The sequence below is a fragment of the Struthio camelus genome, chromosome Z (assembly GCF_040807025.1).
Source record: "Struthio camelus isolate bStrCam1 chromosome Z, bStrCam1.hap1, whole genome shotgun sequence".
Taxonomy (NCBI): Eukaryota; Metazoa; Chordata; class Aves; order Struthioniformes; family Struthionidae; genus Struthio; species Struthio camelus.
The window spans coordinates 35,692,377-35,711,327 of NC_090982.1; the positions used below are offsets into that span (position 1 = coordinate 35,692,377).

General features: G+C 39.1%; 1 protein-coding gene across 9 annotated transcripts in view; it reads right to left on the bottom strand.

Moving 5' to 3' along the window:
* LOC104150285 (semaphorin-4D) overlaps window positions 1-18,951 on the bottom strand; it is an 89,523-nt gene that overhangs the window by 8,300 nt on the left and 62,272 nt on the right. For all 9 annotated transcript variants that reach the window (XM_068926554.1, XM_068926553.1, XM_068926559.1 and 6 more), the window contains 11 exons: window positions 14,437-14,830; window positions 11,953-12,098; window positions 10,522-10,584; window positions 7,895-7,993; window positions 6,618-6,711; window positions 5,557-5,670; window positions 4,119-4,270; window positions 2,220-2,395; window positions 1,940-2,096; window positions 1,035-1,257; window positions 461-576 (listed from right to left, as the gene is read on the bottom strand). In XM_068926554.1, coding sequence (XP_068782655.1) covers window positions 461-576; window positions 1,035-1,257; window positions 1,940-2,096; window positions 2,220-2,395; window positions 4,119-4,270; window positions 5,557-5,670; window positions 6,618-6,711; window positions 7,895-7,993; window positions 10,522-10,584; window positions 11,953-12,098; window positions 14,437-14,539 — 1,443 coding nt within the window. In that variant the 5' untranslated portion in view covers window positions 14,540-14,830. The remainder of the gene's footprint in view (window positions 1-460; window positions 577-1,034; window positions 1,258-1,939; window positions 2,097-2,219; window positions 2,396-4,118; window positions 4,271-5,556; window positions 5,671-6,617; window positions 6,712-7,894; window positions 7,994-10,521; window positions 10,585-11,952; window positions 12,099-14,436; window positions 14,831-18,951) is intronic.

Sequence of the window (18,951 nt, forward strand, 5' to 3'; positions counted from 1 at the left end):
TTAGTTATACAACTTGACTGAGTCTTTCTGCTAGACAGACTGCTCTCTTCTTAGGTTAATGTCCACAAAAAAAATATATACTATTCTATTAAATTCCTGAGCATTTTTCTTCACGGATTTGTAATGGCCACAAGGGGTCAGGATTTTTACACTACCCCCATCTAAAAACTGGCACCTTTGAACACATTACGGCTATTGGCTCCTGTACTAGGGATCGGAGCGAAGATCAGCACACCTGTGCCTGCCCCACCTTGCCCAAATCTATAGGGTTTCAGAAGCTTGCCACCTCCCTATGACCTACACTGAAACGTATCAGGTAATATCCAATACTTTGCGAGAAGTTACAGGTAACGGCCTTTTTTGCTTTTTGTAGTGATGGTCTCTCATCGTGCCGGAGTTGAATATAAACACTAAAAGTCTTGTGGAAGAGCAAAAGGAGATGAACGCTTAGAGTGCTTACTTTTTTCGATGAAAGCAAGAGAGTTTGGACCGGCTCAAAGTTTGGGAAAAGCTGTGTTTCTTCAATAATATGCATTCCATTTTCATAGCTAATAGCTTTGTGCAGGGCTCCTTGATCTGAAATTATAAATCAGTGTACTTCACTAGGAGTGAAAATAAAAAATAAAAATAAAGGCAAAATAAAAAGGGCAAGAAAAATTTGCACACTTGCTATAATTTGTCTCGATAATCTGCTTGCTGTTTAACCGAAGACTTCACACAGCTCTGTGCCAATGGCAACCATTTTATCTGCCGCCATAAGGAACCGAGCAAGAAGTTATGTTTCAGGACAAAAGAACGACCTATTTTGGATTATGCTTTTGCTACTGTTTTTGCAGTTCTCTCTCTTGCAGTACTTCTTCAAAACACGCAAGATTCTCCACTTACTTGCCATGGCCTCTCACTTTTTAAAAGAATACACTAGCTGTTGTAAAAGCACTGCCAATGCGGCAATCTACAAAGTTCCTTTTGCAGCACAACATTTCATCCTAAATAACCAGTGCATCATTAAAACAAAGCGTTTTGAAAAAACTCACCTGTACTGATGAACATAACATCATATATGGTACCATTGAGCGCTCTGACTCTGTCTACTACAATCTGGGTGTACTTGACGTCTCGTTTTACTAGTCGTGGTCTGTCTCCCATCGGGGTCACTGAATCATCCATTAGAGGATGATCTTTAACAAACTGCAATGTTTTGTCTGGTAAATTCAGAGAACTCAGGTAGTTTGAAGCTCTGGCTTCGTTGTTTATACACTGGCAAAAAAAAAAGACAACCAAATTAGGTCATTTGCTTGTACGCAACGGAGACAATTAACAGCAGGAACACGTATTTTCTTCTTTGCATTGGTTTGGCCAGTAGGCATACCCCTCCATTCTCTCATTTCACTCTCTCAGGAACACACTCATTTTTGCAGCAGCTTGGCTTGTTCAAAGCACTAATGCCTGAGCAAAATCTTAGGCCTACGCTTTTGGTTGGGCCCAAAACACATTTGAGGAAAATCATCTTCCTAGACTCCCATGCTTCTTAACTACCTTTAACTGTCATCTCCCTCAGCAACAGCAACAAGATGAAGAAACATGAGAAGGTTTTAAAAAAAAAAAAAAAAGTGTGTAAATGGCCCAGCATGATGAGCATTTTAGTTTGTAAATCAATGCACTATATTGGATAAACCTGCTAAATCTAGGAAGATAACGCAAGGACTGCTACACTTCTGTTCCCCTGGTCTTCATCACTAGAAAATTAGTAATGAAATAATGAGAATATGGAAACTGCAAATAACTCACAAAGCCCAAACAAACCAAAAAAAAAAAAAAACAACCCCACAACTGATTTCCAGATAGAAACTTCAGGATAAACCACTTGAAGCAATCTAGTTTCTTCACTCTTGAGCACAACAAGACACCAGCTATCAGATCCAAGGTTATTCAAACTTACCGCCCCAGGTCGAGGATTAGGAATTTCCCCGTTGTAGCGTACCCACTTTGTATGAGATTGTTCTACTGTAGCACTCTGCATATATTTTCCTTTTGAAAACACTTCTTCTACAGTAGATAGATTGTATGCACAAACTGCTGACAGACCCACATTATTCCTAAAAGTACACAAAGAAAGAAAAAAAAAAAAGTTATCACCAGAGCAATTGTTACTTGTTGTAGTAACCAACTTAGATGAAAGTCTGGAAAGGAAAGTCCAGGAAAGGCTACATCACACTTACAGTTGCGGGGTAAAAACTCCATAGATCACTGGTTCCTTCAGACTTGGAGATTTGAGAATAAAGACATCGTTGATAATATTGAAGATTAAATTCTTATCAGGTATGGTACAAATCAATCTGGCCTTGAGAAAGGAAGTCCATTTTTTCTGCAGAGTCCTTAATCCTCCTTGGTCCCTCTTTTGAGTGGGGGGGGGGGAAAAAAAGGTGCATTAGGGGGAGAGGGGGATTAGGCTGCACTTTTTTCATTCAAGAACCACTGGTACACAGCATAGGACTACTGAAACACTGATATACTCTCACTTTTAATCTATAGCAACCTCAAGAAATGTTAACATATTCATACGCAAAAAAGTAAGAAAGTCTCAGGAAAGTGTTTTGATTTAACAAAAATAATACAGAACGGTTTCTCTCAACACATGGAGGTAAGATGAGACATGAGACTTGTTCATGAACTGCACCTCAATAATGCCTCTTAAGCTGAAAGTTCCTAGAAAAGTGTGCTGCTCAGAGCAATTAAAATAAACACAGAGGTATTATACTTGTCCTTTAAAAGGGATAAACAGCATTGTATCAGCTCTGTCACATCTAAGCACTAATAATTTAAATTCTGATGCTGCAATATGCACTTAGCTTGCATAGTTTCATCAGAAGAAATGCATGTGATGGCCTAAGCCTGCAAGCAGTTACCCCCTTTATTAAGGATTTGCTGGATCAAGGCTTGAAGAAAAATAAAATATATTGGCTACAAATGTTTCAAAACTTGATTGTCAAGCGGCAGCTGTGTTGCTTCTTTTCAAAAGCAGACGTATTTGAATAAAAAAATATATTTCCTGTTTTTCATCCAATATTGCTATCCAAAATATTGAGGGAAATCTGCAAAATTTCAAAAAAGAACTACATATAAATGCCTATAGTTTTGCAATCTGCCTTTAATTTCTGTTCTAAACAGGCAGTAGGAATAAAACACTTGTATTCTACAATACTCCCATTTTAAAGCATGGACAAGCTGTCAGTGGGCAGAGGGCCATATTAATAAGCTCCATGTAAACCTGCCTCCAGCTGCTTATTTAATGGAAATCTCAAGGGCACTAACTTGTTTTTGATGTTTTGACTTTCATGTTTAAATATAAAACAGCAAAGTCAAAATAAAACATTTCAACCTAATCAAAATGAAATAACTAGGTAAGTTTCCTGTTGGAAAAAAAAAAAAAAAAGACCGAGGAAATTGATACATTCCAGTGAAAAGGTTTTTGTTGAATCAACTTTTTCTACTGGAAAAAGCTCTTTCGTCAGAAGATTTTTAACCAACACTCCTTGGACATTTGACTCATACTGAGGTTTAAACACAGTAGGTGTGACAGAATCGGGCTGCTGGTGACTGTTTTCTTTGATGTGATGGTAGCTACAAGAGCGTCACGGAAGTCCCATCTCCTACACTGAAGTCAAGGACTCCCTGTGTCTACAGGAGAAGGCAGTTTTGTTTGTCTGCAGCTACTTGAAAATAACTTGAACCCTTGACAGACATCCTATCTGTTCAGCTCCAATGAAAATTACATTTTTAACAGGGATTTGTACTTAAACTTACCATAGCAAAAAATTAAAATAAAAAATGGAGACATTTATTTTTACATTATTACTTATAATTATCACTTTACTAATGAGATGCACTGAAACCGTAACACTTACCAAGCATTAAAACAAGCATTTGTTCCCAAATTGCCAACCAGACTTTGAGTTATGAAGAACTGTTTAAAATTGCTGACTCACCGAGAACAAGCTTGACTATTTCCACTCAAATTGCACACAAGAAGTCCACAGTAATAAGAGTTTTGTTTTGTTTTCTTCCTACTTTTAGAAACATCTACTTGAATTAGTAAAGGAAACAGAACTGCATCCCACCTTACACACTCTAGCTATTCTTGGAATCATCAGCTTTCCAACAAACTCATACTCCACAGACACCTCGGTGAAAAAGAAGTATATCTTGTCATCTTCTCCATCTGTGCTGTTTTGATCTGCTCTAATCACATCAGCAAAAACAAAATTGGGCTCTACAGACACAAATAAGGAAAAGAATTTTGTATTAAATACAACTCTTCAAATTTAATTCCCTCTAAGATTTTCTAGGAGTCCTCTTTCTTCCAAACCTCCCATTACATTCCACCGCTCTCTGGTTGGCAACCTGCCTGCAGAGTGTGCTGTCGAGCCCATCAGGATCACTTCTAAAAACCAGAAATACTGGAGAGAAGAACTATGTGGATCACTTGCACCGAAACACAAACCGACTTAGAGATCTCTAAGGTCTGATTATCTCATTACTTCATATTTGCAGCCCACACTCGAGAGTGATTTTCAGATAGTTCTGCACAGTTCTTGCCTGCCTCTCCCCCCTCTAAATAAAAACCAAGATGCCCCTAGAAAAAACAAAAACTCAGAGAGGGGAAACGGTATATTCTAGTTCACTCATCTTTGATGACAGAATTAGCTGAGACGTACAGCAATAACTCACCAGGGTTGGCTATCTAGCAACCCCTTGAAATCTAGTGGTTAAGTCAACTCACCTACACAGTCTGCACAGCCCTGAAAAACAACCCCATTGACCATGCTCCCCAAATCCTGCTGGCTTCCAAGTACACACAATCACATTCTTGTGATTAAACCCTCAATACGTAAAATCAGAGCATAAAGGAACGTACTTAAGATTTAATTCATCTTTCTCTTGAAAAAACAAATTTCTTTAAAGCAGGCGTGCACAATACTAGCCACTTGAAATCTGTGCTCTTAACTGAAACACTAAAGACGACAGCAGCATTACCAAATGTGTTACAAAACTCAGTATGCTGCAGTTTTTGGCCATAATGCAATTTCTGGAACATGCTAACTTCATGATTTTTGTCCTTTTTGGTAGAAAACCTCAGATCACGAACTCAGTGAGTTTTGAAATTCAGGAACTGAGACAGTTGCCAATCATGTTCAGCTCAATTTGAAAATATATGTTAGGCAAAAAACACTCCTCCTTACTGCTAAGCTATATCATAACACAGCCGAGAGGAACGAGTGGACACAAAATAAACTGCAGCCTTTAACATCGAGTCAAAGCCCGTATGTCTCTAAGCTGCTTTCGGTGTCAGTGCTGAAAAAAGTCCTGAATTTTCAAAATTAAATCTCTTGTAGGCACACTCAAAAGTCACTGTATGCCAGTAACGTAAGTCATTATCCTTGAGATATTGGGCAATGGCCCCTTACTGCTGATATGAAACTTAAAATTTTTTGTCTGGAACTGTAACTTTGAAGAAGGACAAACGATTTGTTTTGGCCTGTTCTCACACCCACTTACCATTAAGCCAAGGTATTGCATATTCTGTTCTCAAAGGACTCTGATGAGAGTTTCGTGAAATAATAGGCTCGCTTCCCAAGAAATTGTAAGAAGTCCCAGAATAAAGCTCCTCGTCTTTAACACAAAAACAAATATTTTAGACTGTCTTATGCACTGAATACCAAAAAAGGTACATAAATACTTCAAGAGAATATGTTAGCTGAAACTTCCCATAAGAAAAGATAAACAAGGATTTCCTCTAAATCGCCCCAGACATACTTGTATGTTTATATTTCTGTTGACCATTTTTTAAGCTAACACTTTACACTTGGTTTATTATTGCTCTAACACAAACAACTAAAAGTCAGCATCATTGTTCTTGTGGTACTTCAACATTTAATACATAAATCTGCAGCTTACGTATGAAAATGCAAATTACCCAAATACCATAAAAGTCTTAAAACAATTATTTTGCCCCTCCTCTATGCCAACATTACTGAAACTAAATTTTTAAGAATTTAAACGACAATGCAACAAGCACATTCTTCTTTTTCATTTCTCATTTTGTGTTACTTTAAACTCGTCTTTCATGATCTTACGACACTGTGATACAGCCACGACCTCAGGCTTAACCAAGTCAAGATTCAGTGGTGTTTAATCATGCAGTAATTCACTTGCGATAAATATCTCACTTCCCTATTCTGTTTCATGGAGATGTCTTCAGAACATCTAAAAATTCCACTTGTTAAGTTTACTAAAATGACAGTAATTGACACTATAGCGACAACCAAAGTACATGGTGAATGACTATATCAACATATTTAGACTATCCAGACTAAACATGTTAAACGCTTAAGAATATAGTTCAAAGATTTTAAAAGTTATTTCTGAAATAGCCAAAAATTATAAATTATCCTGTGAAGAAACATGTTAAAGCTGACTACACAAGCATCTCAACGTCTGCCTAGATACACGGCAAAGATTTAAGGGACCAAATCTAGCATCTTGAGAGACTGGAGAACGTTGGAGGAGAAGACTGGCTGCTTGCACGTAACGATGAGCTTTGCAAAGTCTGAACTTACCAACCATAACAGAGGTGTAGCTCTGAGCAGGATCAAACGGACATCTACCTTTACCATCCTCATTTTTACCTCCAAGCTCAAACGAAATTAAATTCTGCAAAAAATTAGGTTGAAAAATCAGAAAGCAATAGTTTTCAATTTTTTATTCAATCATCTGACACGTGCAAAGATAACTGCAAAGCCAAGACTAAATAACAGACAATTTTCAGCATCTAATACATGTTTTGAGAGAATCTTATCGAGTCCAACAGACAGAGGAAACACGATCCTATGATTTGGGAGGACAGGAGCAGAAAAGAACAGAAGATAAAATCCAGACAGAGGAGAAGACCTCAAGTAAGAACACCCAGAAAGCCAGACAACAGGAGAGGCAGAGGAGTCAACTGATGGACAGGAAAAGCAAGTCATTATTAAATTAGATGGCATAAAAATGGAGCATTTTAGAAAGCACGAGGCATTCCGGAGCGGATTTAGCAGCTTTTAGGAAAATATTAAATTTGTGAAATGAGGTATAATCCAAGGACATTTTAAAGAGCAACAGAGTACTTTGGCTACTACCTTATAAACCCCTTAAAGACTGACAGAACAAGGATCAGGAACTGCTGCTGAGAACAGCAGCAACAAAACTGGAGAAATGATCAATTGCTACTGTATGGCAAAGACATCAGAGGCTAAGGACAGTGAATTCTTGCAATGCTGCAGAGGTGACGGCAGACAGACTTATAGACAGTGGAGACGAGAAAGAACAAAGTCAAGCAAAATTACAAAATTTCTGAACTTCAGAATCGTGCAAGATCCACGTTGTGGAGAACAATAATGGAGTCAGCAACATGAAACAGGAGTTTTGATTTTAAGCCAAGACTTCATTCTGAAGCATTCAGCATTACGGAGCTATGGGCATAGCCAGGAGCAGAGACAAGACAAGCAGACAGAAATCTGAAACATTTCAGGGAGAGTCAGAAGTGGATGGAAGTCAAAAAGAATGTCATTTCAGTTTTAGAAAATATTCTTCAGCTACTGTAGAATACTCAGTGTTATGAAAGCTAAGGAAAAGTTAACCGAGCTGAATCAATAATTCATTAAAAGCTTTGAAAAGGGAACGCTACAGTGTAATTCCATTCTCTACCGTTACAGAGAGACGGTATCATAAATGCTTCAAAGGCTATGACTGGCACTAAAATTGCAATAGTCTTTGGGAACAGAGGTCAACTCACTGTTTACATGAGCCACTTTTATGTTAAAGCTATTATTGGGACAAAACGTATGTACGTTCTTACCAGATAATCACACGTTGGCTGAAACGCATTAGTTCCACACACATAGAGAAAAGTCTCATTCAGCTGTTGCAAGACACGCACATAATTACGACACTCTGTCTGCAATAGAGGACAAAAAGGATCAGTCTGATAAACCACAACTTCCACATTCCAACATAAATAACCAGTTTAAGTTGTAGTATCGACTCTTCTGACGCTCCTACTCATGCCACACCACACAAGTGTTCCCAAAGCTTGAGAGATGTAATGCTGAATGATACCATCATCTCCGAGATGCAGCCACCTGAGATGCAGTCGCACGCAGTCCTGCAGCTTCCAGTTCCCTATAATCACCAGTGCACCACTGTTTCAGTATACCTGTATCAGGGTAGCATATCTGAACACCAACACACTTAGAAGAGTAAATCCCAAATTGCTGCACGAAAGCACAAACGCCAAAGACCAATCAAATCCATGAGAACAACTAGCTAAGGATGAAGTAAGTTTTAGATTTTTGTCATCTCTTGCAAGCCTAGATGAAACAATAAGACGCAACCTAGACTACCACTTAAGAGAAAAACCTCTAAGTCTGTTAACTTCTCAGCAAGGCTTTGTCACTTTTATCTGCCAATTTTTTTCAGTTCATGATGTCAACTGCTCTGTCACCCAAGAAAACATATTAATTCATCTGGCTTTGAAATAGAACAAGGACTTTGAGCAAAGCCTTGAATATTAAGGAAGCCACAAATATTCAGCAAAACAACCAAGAAAAACAACTCAAAACATCTATTTACAGGGGAAAACCCAAAATCATCATCCCCCCCCCCCCCAATTCCTGCCAGTACACAGCCAGATACCACCAATGCAGTTCCAAAAACTACTTAATCGAGCTTGAACACGGTCCTTATTCTTCATTCTTCGGATCCAAACCATGTATTTGTGCGACTGTATGGTGGGTCAGATATAGCAGAAAACTGAGGAAAAAGAAAAAAAGCCTTGCTTTCTGCCAGATTCTACTTCCTTGCACAGCTGCATAACTGTTTCTGCCGGCACTAGATGGGGTAGAGGGCACGGGAGGAGGAGAGGACTACCCATTCTCGCGTAAGAAGTGGTGGTAGCGGCAGCTTAACACCTTCGCGCTTGTGAAACTACTGCGCTAAGCAAAACACATCATGGCTATAGTATAAGAATTACTAATAAAAGACTAAGTACAGTGAGGAAAAACATGGCTTGAAGTGAGTGTGATTCAGTAACACTTGTACATGGGGCAGAAAAAAAAAAAAAGGGAGAAGAGTTTGCAGCTCTGGAATACACAAACAAAATACTTGTTTACCGGGTTTACATCCATTGTGACTATCAACAATAATCTCTACAAAGCCCTAGCAAAGATCACACCATCTGCTGAAGCGTGCACGTGGGTGTGTGCGCGCGAGAGAAAAATTCACATCTCACATACTGCTCATTAGGACTACGTATGAACCTTATTACCAGTAATCCCAGCTGAACCTAGAGCACGCAAAGATCATGCTAAGATTGCATTAAGAAGAGTCGGGCGGAGAGGAAATGGCCCTTAAATGCCCACCACATCTCGTTTTAGATAGGTTAACGGCCTTGACAGTTCGTAGGCCAAGAGCAAGCAGGACGTGTAGGCCAAGAGCAAGCAGGACGTTGAGCTAAGGGGGGCACCAGTTGCTCCAATCTCCAGGAGTCCTACAAACGCAGGATCTCTGCCAGCCCTGGACACACCTGGGCTTTTGTAACCAACACGCGCCAAAGCAGCTCCAGGCACGGGGGTGCTGATGTCAAATCCCGCTAAGCGCAGATTCACACAAACTGCTCTTTATATATATCTGCGGTGCTTGCAACCTCCCATTTTCAAACCTGTGATCAATCTTGCTACGTAAGCCTTCACTTTACCTTATTATTACACAGTGTGGTGTTATTTGAGATAAGATGAGAGGTAGAGCCGCATACAGTCAAAAACTTTATATGGATGTTCTTCGGGGAAAGGGCGTACGAGCAAACCAGCCTTGAGTGCCAGCAGCCCCGCGCTTCCCAAAAAGGCTGAGGGAAGCCAGGGCTGAGCTGCCCACGCTGCCGAGCTGGGAGCAGAGCCGACTCCCCCGGCGCCGGGCAACCGCTCGGGCGCCCAAACCAGCACCGAGCTCCTGCAAAGAGCACACCGCTGAGCATTACAATAAGGACATAAATTACTGATGTAAAATAACACTGGTGAGAAAACACTGGCCTCAAGAACCCTACACCCTAGCAAACGCAATTATCAGTCATTTTGTAAAATTAAATGTTGAGGAGGAATTACTGTAATAACAAAACACAACAGTTGCTATAAATTATGGCAGGTGCCAGTACTATAGGTTTATCAGCTTTACAAAAAACAGTCAGACTATTAACCTTAAATATAAGGGCATGTTCAGATTCTCTTTTTTTTAAGTGAAGATTCACCAGGAAGAAATAGTGAACTAGAAATTAAAAAAAAATGCTGCAGCTTCCAAAACTCAGCTCAACTAAACAACTACAGTGATTATTTGAAATTCTTGATTTCAAACAGTCAGAACCTTTTCTTCTATTAACACCCTTTCTCTTAAAGTGAAATAACACCTCTTTCAAAGTTCAATAAATGAACGTACCTGTTCTGATTTGCCCTTGACAGCACATTTAGTTCTTTTATCTTCAGTGACCTTCCAGTGTAACTAAGGGAGAAAACAAGCAACAAAATAGCAAATTCAAAGCACTTCTAATTTGATGACAAGATTTTCAGGCCTTGCTTGTGCAATTACCCATCACAGAAGAGAGAGTTCTACGAACATTATCTGCTGCAGATGCAAGTCATTTTGCAGGCAACTCGCAAAGAGCCAAAGCCATTCCCCCTCTGGGGAGGTCACACTTCCAAATCCACGTGCACGATGGGAGCTCTGAACCACTACTACTATCTTTTGGGGTTCTTCATCATCTTTCCCCTCAATTTGCTAACGGAATTCTCCATGACCATATGCACTAGTGAAATACAACTGTAACCGTTTTAAATACTTTTCAGTTTTGTTTACACTGGGAAAAAAACAAACCACCACCACAAAGGAAACATGCTGGAGCAATATACATCATTATACATAGGACTACAGCTTTGCTGGTTATACGCATTCATAACCGAAAACCACTTTTGTACGCTGGTGAAATTCCCTCTCATCATCCCTGAACATTTTATTCAGATTAAAAATATATATATATATAACATACAAGCGTCTTCCCAAAACATGCTGAGCGGATTCTGTGCTGTGTCTCTGAGCGTCTGCCTGTGCTGCCGAAGCAGGGAAAAACAGGAGCCTGAGGAGGACTCAAAGCAGTATAACCTTGTTAGCAGACTTCTGCAAGGACTAAGCTACCCCGAGAAGCCAGTGTCAGCACATCCAGAGTGCTTCTGGCAACTGAGCTAACTTTGAACAAGCCGGATCAGATCTCTCCACACCGCAGCTTGCTGCGCAGATGCATCTAGAGATATAAAACAGAAGCTGAAATCTAAAGGACAGGGCCCTCATCACCTTTAATGCACATCTGCAGCCTGCCACTCCTGGGTTGCAGGGACAGCAGGTCTCCACTACTGAGCATAACTCCAACTTTGTTTCTATTTCAGATTATATTTCCTTCCGATTTAGATTAGTGGGAGATACACGTATTTTTATTATTGGGAGTGGTATGAGAACCACCATATCGGATTATAGCAAAGGTCCCTCCACTCCAGCATCCTCAAAAAGACTATGTCTTAGGATATAATAATTTAATACATAATTTTATATAAATATCATATATATATATATATATATATAAGTATATATAAAGTAACATATAGTATCTATAATAACTTGGGTCTTCCTCTCATTTGATGGCACGTTATACTTCAAACTGTCCTCTAGAAATAACACACCACCAGCACAGACCCACAGAGTACTTTCTCTGTTAGGTACTCCATACTTAAAATACAGTGCTACTGATACCAGAAAACAGAGTCAAATTTTGGATTATGATTTTTAAATAGAGCATAGCGTATTGAAATGTATACCCACCTCGTGCTGCTTTTCAGCAATATTCCCCGAGTTTAATGCAAAGATCACTTCTCTGGCTCCTACATACAGAACATCTTTGTCTTCACTTAACAGTAAGGTTGAATAGTTTGACACTTCCGATTCATGAAAATGTATTAGTTGGACCTCTGTTGAAATGAAAGGAAAAGAGCATCGCATGAAGGAACACCACCACTGAAGGTCAAGTTCATGGGTCATTTTCCTAAGTCGTCTAACATTCGTTTGATATCTCGAAAGCAACAAAGCTTAATAAGGACAAGACATACAACAGACAAGAGACCCCTCAGGAGCTCGATTCAGCAGCAGCTCCCATCATCGGCATCAAAACCACCAGTCCCCACTTGCCAGTTCAATCGCAAATGCCTAAACATTTCCACCTGTGGTCATCCCCTGTAACTCATGTCTTCCCTCATTTTTTTCCACCCATTAATTCCTTTTTTTCTACCCTTCCATTTTACACTTCACATCCACTATCAGCTCTTTTCCTCACCTTCTCCCTTCTACATATGCACCTACTGTGGAAAATTTTCAAAGTTACCCTGTTCCTTGCATCTTCCCCAATCTCATCAAAATTCCTTTACCTTACCAGAAGAAACTTCAAGATATAACCATAGTAGAAAGAAGACAGAGAAGCTAAAAGGTTCCCTTTATAGCGTGTGAATAAGTTGATTTTGAAGTGGAGATTGGAGGTAGAATGCAGAGCAATAGAAAAAGGTAACATGAAGGAAAACCAAGATGAAAAGGAAGCAGACAAGAGAAACAGGGAGACAGAAATATTTTTTCCTGCATGTACAACCAATGTGGAAGAATTACTGAAAGCTTGGGCAAGTGTGTTTTCTGTAAGAAACTATCACAAGATTCATTAAACTTGTTCTTTAAGGATATAGGCAGAAGATTATTATTATTGCTCCCAATCTGAGTATTGGGCATTACACATTTTCAACCAGGAGACCCTGCAAACATTTATTTTAAACTAGATTTTCAAGCATGTCATTTAGAAGTCTTTCACTAGGCAGGGAAATTTCCCCCAAAAGGATGAACTCATACAACTCCACATGTTCACTCCTCCACTGAACTAAGTTGTCCCTGACATTCAAAGTAGGCTTCTTTGGTTTGAATGCAAAAACTTTTAACTGACAGAGATAGGCAGAAATAGCAGGAATGAAAGTAAATTCCAGTTATTTGGAGTAACATGGATATAGGTCAGTGGTGAGTTACATCACTAGTAGTACTACCACCATCACATAGTAACTCGCCAAATTTTAACTAGTTAACTATACAACATAGGGCCAACAAGGACTCTAAGCAGGAACTACAAGCCTTGCCTAGACCATTCCTTCTGAAAAAGAGTACGTCAGCATCTCATTTATTGATACACCAACAATCAGGAAAACCACTTTCTAGAGCCATCTCATAAATCAGTTTATTGCTATTACATTCCTAATCTCCATTCATCTCTTCCTACAGTATGACTCTTCAGCATTTAACATCTTTCCTTGACACCATTTCTTCACACTGTCTATATGGCTGGTCTGTCACAGTACACTTGGATAAGTAATGGTTGCTAACTACGAGTAGTAAAAAAAGGGGGTCAAAGAAAAAAACTTTTTAAAATCTAAAAAAAATAAAAAATCTATGCCATATGGAGGGGAAAAACAGACACACTCGTAAACAGGAGCAAGTAGGAACTTTTCAGTCCTTGCTCTAGAGTTCTCTTCAGGCCCAGGCTAAAATTTCAAATAGGATCCCAAGGGAGTCTCTGATCCCTTTTCTTTCCTCTGTGCCACATTTGCCTTCTTTTGCTGACTGTATTACAGAAGCTATCAATATCTGCTGAAACATCAAATATAGGGAATGCTGTCTTCTGCTCCAAAAAAACAACAACAAAAAAGGCTGGATAGTTTCAACTTTAGGAGTTGTATAACACAATCAGAAGAGTGCGAAATGCTTATACTCTCTCCACTTGATAACTTTTTTAGTGCTCAGAAATACTTAGTGTCACTATACCTATATCTCAGTCTTAGAAGAAGAAAAAAAGAATTATTATAATAATTCACAAAGAATTACTAACTAGAAAGATGCATTTTGCTGTATGTTCAGACTGAAAGTAAAAATAATGCAATTAAAATGCACATGTTGTGTTCTTCCCTTGGAGCAAACTTCAGCTTCAAGATCTTTCAGCTGAAAAAGTCCAATTTGAAATTCCTCCTTTAAAAAGAACAAATAATCACTTTTTCAGAACTATTTGAAGTATCTCAAGTTGTAACTGAGTGTCCAAGTCACTTTTGCATATTCTAGTCCTAGGGTCTTCTAGCAGTTGTGAACAAAACCAGCAACAACTGACCAAACTTTCAGCAAGCAGGCTGGCAGAGTACGTGGCTGCAACAAGTTTTGAACCACACAGAAACCCAGACACTGTGGAATAACATACAGCACACAGGACACTATTAAAGTTTCTCTTCTTACCTCTGTGCTCCCAAGTGATCCTTGGTACTGGACCAAACGCTACTGCTACTTCCAACAACAAGCCCCACACCGCATATAAAATGCTCAGAGCCATTTTAAACATCCTTGACTCTGGCGCTCCTCGGATAACCGCAGCAGGTAGCGTCTCTTTGGCAGAAGAGATCCTAATTCCAAGGAGTATTAGAGACGAGACATTTCGGGGCTTTAGAGCAACGCAGCAAGGCAGGTTGGAACAATCTTCTAAGTACACGCTTTCAGCGGATCACTTCCTCAAGGGAACGCACATTTTCCAGGATGCTGAATACAGAAACTGCCCACACTTTCCACCAGCTGAAGAGTTGCTGAGAACCACCACTGAGAACATTCTTCTATTTTGTTGTAGAAATAAATGAAACTGTGGAGAGAGGAGGGGAGCAAGACGTAGAGGAGAAAGCAGGCTGAGTATTGCCAAAAATAGCACGTTGCTAGCACTGATCTTAGAATACTTCTACGGCTGTCTGCATAGCTTAATTTGGATAAAAAGGAAGGAGTACATTAATTAGTGAAAATATGCTTCTTAAAAACATCTCACATGTTATATGACAAACAGACAATTATTGATAGCAATCATTTTCATCTAGAACGCACCGTATAAGTATTTTGAACTGCCTCTTATGCTCAATACACAAAATTCTACTCTAATTTGTATATTAGCTTACTTTTAATAGTGACCTCAGAAAACCCCACCCTATGAATTGCCCAAACTAAGATAACTAATTCACTAAGCCTAAGTTCAGAGAGCTAAGGACATCAGAAATAAACTTTGTTAAAATGCAGCACTAATTTTAAATACCAGTTATACAAATCTGTTCCATCTTCCATCCCTATAATCTTATGAATAGAAGTCTCATTTTTAGCAAAGTGTTTTTATGCTAATAATGCACTCGGGTTTGGGGTGGGGGATAAAGAAAAACAGCTAAAAAAAATCAAAGAGCTAACACTATGTACAGAAACAAAGAGAGAAAATGCTTAAATACTAGGAAAGCGCTAGACAGTCACATGAAAGTTGCTCTGTCTTTGAGCTGTCACACTCTGGCCCAAGAAGAGATCTGTCCCCAGTGATGATCAAAAAACATTCACTTCTTTTTGTTCCTTCTTACAAGAGTTTCCATTGCCCCAATCTTCCTATAATTGCTCCTAGGTCAAGACTCTTGCGAGTATTTGCATTAAGCATGGAGTGTTCAGAAGAGAGTGCATCCATTAACCATGAGATTACTGCATTCAGATGAACTTCCGGCGGACCACCATGGGGCTGTATACTCAGAGGGAGAGCAAAAAGCAAGACGCCCTTTGTAGCAAAACACAGAACACACCAGATCTATATTGTGTTATGGCCGGAGAAACCAGTACGACACTACTATTAAACAGGTCACAACCCAAGACAACCATAAAACCTAGAGAATCTTAAGCATGAGAGCAAGGAAAGACCGCAAAATCCTGAATAATATTTAAGAGGAGGAGCATTTGAGGAGGAGAGAAATAAAAACCAAACAGAAGCTGCAGCAAGAACTTCTACTAGGAGAAGCATGACGCTGACAGCCTCTTTGGGAGGAAGAGGTCTGAGGTTTAAAGATGCAGAGGCGAGGAGCCTCCGGGAACCACAGAGAGGAACACATATCTCTTCACAGGTATGACCACGGAAGTAACATGACTATGTACAAGACAGACAGATATATTAAGTCATCACACCTGGTTTACTAAAATATCACAAAAGCAAGGTTAAAAAAAAAAAAGCCTCATTTCTTTCTCCATACCTTTCTTTACTAAAAAGGACGCTCACATGAAAAAATACAGCTTGCTTAAGCTGAGCCTGGGAGTAAAACAAAAAAAAATTTTTTTTTTTTTTTTTTTAAAAAGCTCTGGTACCCACTTTGGATCAGATTCAACTGTTATAATGGACCATATAAGCCCTTTTGGCTTTTAAGGCATGATATTTTTAGGAAACCTACTAGGCTTGTTTTTCTGTCTCCTATCTTTCCAGCTTATTGTCATATGTAAGCAATTCCATGTTTTGCTCTCCTCATTCATCAGAGTTACAAGGTATCACATTCACAGATACCCTGATGCAAGCAGTTTCACAGATAAATATTTAGAGATTGAACAATAATTCTATGATTAAGAACAAAGCAGTTCAGCAGTTTTATGTTAACGGAAATGTAAGGGAAGAATAGCAGCTTGAAAAAAGTTTTTGGCTAGTATTTCTATATATTGTTTTTTCACGCAATCCTTTAGTTACTAAAAAGACTCTTCACAGACCTTCCTTATAATAAGCAGTTCCCCCTTTTCTTTTTTTGTTAAACAAAAAGCCTAAACAAATTACACAGTCCCAGTCCCAATAATAACCAATCATCTATGTATATTATATAGGAGAGGTATTTCAAAGACGACTTGTAAAGTTCTGCAAATTTTCTAGACTTTTAAATTAAAATACGATTAGCAAATCCACGTCCTCGTGATGGAAAATCTCGAGTATCCTTGTTGCCACGGTTACGCTCTTGGGCTAACTCATCTTCCTCAGAAAACACAAAACAACAACAAAATCTGAAACAAATTATATTACCTTTTGAATGGGGGGGGGGGAGGGGAGGGGGGAAGGTCTAGCTGGGTCAGTTAGTGCCTACTTTCCTGTATTGCTGGAGAATTTCTCTGGCTACACAAAGCAGAAATCTGTTACTTCATTCCCACTGTACAGTTTTACAAGAGAGCTCCTTTTTCATATTAAGAAGTCTGACTTATGGAAAACTGTTTGGGCAAAATTTTACACGTTCAAAAAGGGGTGGGACAGATCATAGTTAACATTAAGGATCAAATCGTGCAAGATCCACTATGATCTCAACTCCTATTAGTTTAAGTAGAGATGAAAATGCACTCAGGACCTTGTCCTCTAATCTAGCCTTCAGTTTAATTACTCTCCCCTCCTCCTGCTGAAAACTATCTGGAATAACTCCTTCGCTCACACCCTCTGGGAAGTCAACCATAATCTAACTCATGAACCTGGTTTTATATAACACACGGGGTAGAGAAAGAGCAAGAAAAATAACAATGGCCTAATTTCCAAATTAGCTCAACCCCGTCAGTGTTCGCTTGCTTTGATGAGACCTGAGTGCTTCGCATTTTTGAAAAGTTACGTCTCCTAAGGCTTTAGGTTGTACTCCTGAAAATAAGCCACAATTTGCTTGAAAACAAGAACACTTAATAACGTAGAAAGAAATCTGAAATGCTTAGTTACACTATTACGGCTAATTAAGCTGACAACAGGTCTACCCCTCTATTTTCTGTAAAACTGCTAAAAATGTCCTGAGGTAAACTTAAACGAGTTTTTTTTGTTTTTTTTTTTTTTTTGGGGGGGGGGATGTTTTGATGTCAATGTTTTTATATCAATGCACTATGATGAATTGGAGCACAACAAGGCATATACTGCTTGCATGATCCCTCCATAATGCTTGTACTAACGGGGACTAAAAACAGTACAACCATAGAAGACGCAATTAACAGAGCTCCTGTCAGTCTGGCAGAGCACAGCTGGAGTTTCAGAGCTGTGAAGAATCCTGTTGACATCAATAATTTTAGTGCACAGGCAGAAAAATAGGAAGAGACATTAGTTTCTATTGTCTCAGAGGAGAGAAAAATGAAACTGTTAGATAAAGAAGAAAAACTCAGGCTGCTTAAGATCTATGAGAGAACAACCAGAGTGAAATACTAACAAATTATAAGAGCAGCAGGGAGTTGGATGCAAGATTTTGACTTCTACCGAGGCAGAAAAACATCTGCCCCTAGATCACCCACTTGAGCATGGATCAGCTGAGTATTTGGCAGGTTTGTTGGAAGGAAACAGTGCCTTGGGCTGTTTTCTTCCAGAAAGATGCCGCCATCCCAAAACGCAAGCATTACATTAGGAAAGCTAACCACCTTGAGAAACCAACAACTGGAAGACGATAGTTATTTTTCCCATCCTCCATGACACAAAGGTAAGTAAGCATGAAGAGATACTGGGGGTAGAAAGTTTCATCTTTCATAGGTGACAGTTCAGCAACTCTTATCAGTACCCAATAATTTTATTCATTATTAATAAATAATTGCACCATCAAACACTCAGAGGTCTATGTCCTCTCCCCCAGTCAACTTGGTCGAACTGCATTCAAGCGTAATTCCTGCATACGCGATAGTTACCCAAGCAACCTACATTCTGGAATTCCAAAGTTAGGAAATGCCTAATTTTGCAACCCTAATGTTGAAACCTTCATTTTTTTCCTAATACTTATTTGCCTTGTGCAACTTCTGAATTCTGGTCCTTACTACACAAATTGCTAAAGGGATGTTTATCTTTGCTAAGAAGCCTTTATTTACCTAACCCGCAAAAAACCTACAGTTGAAAGACAAAAAGTCACCATATGAGAATTTACTGGCACAGCTACAGTACTCAGTGTTAAGACGTGACATTTGTGTGATACTTGAGAAACTGCTGTTTCTATTAAT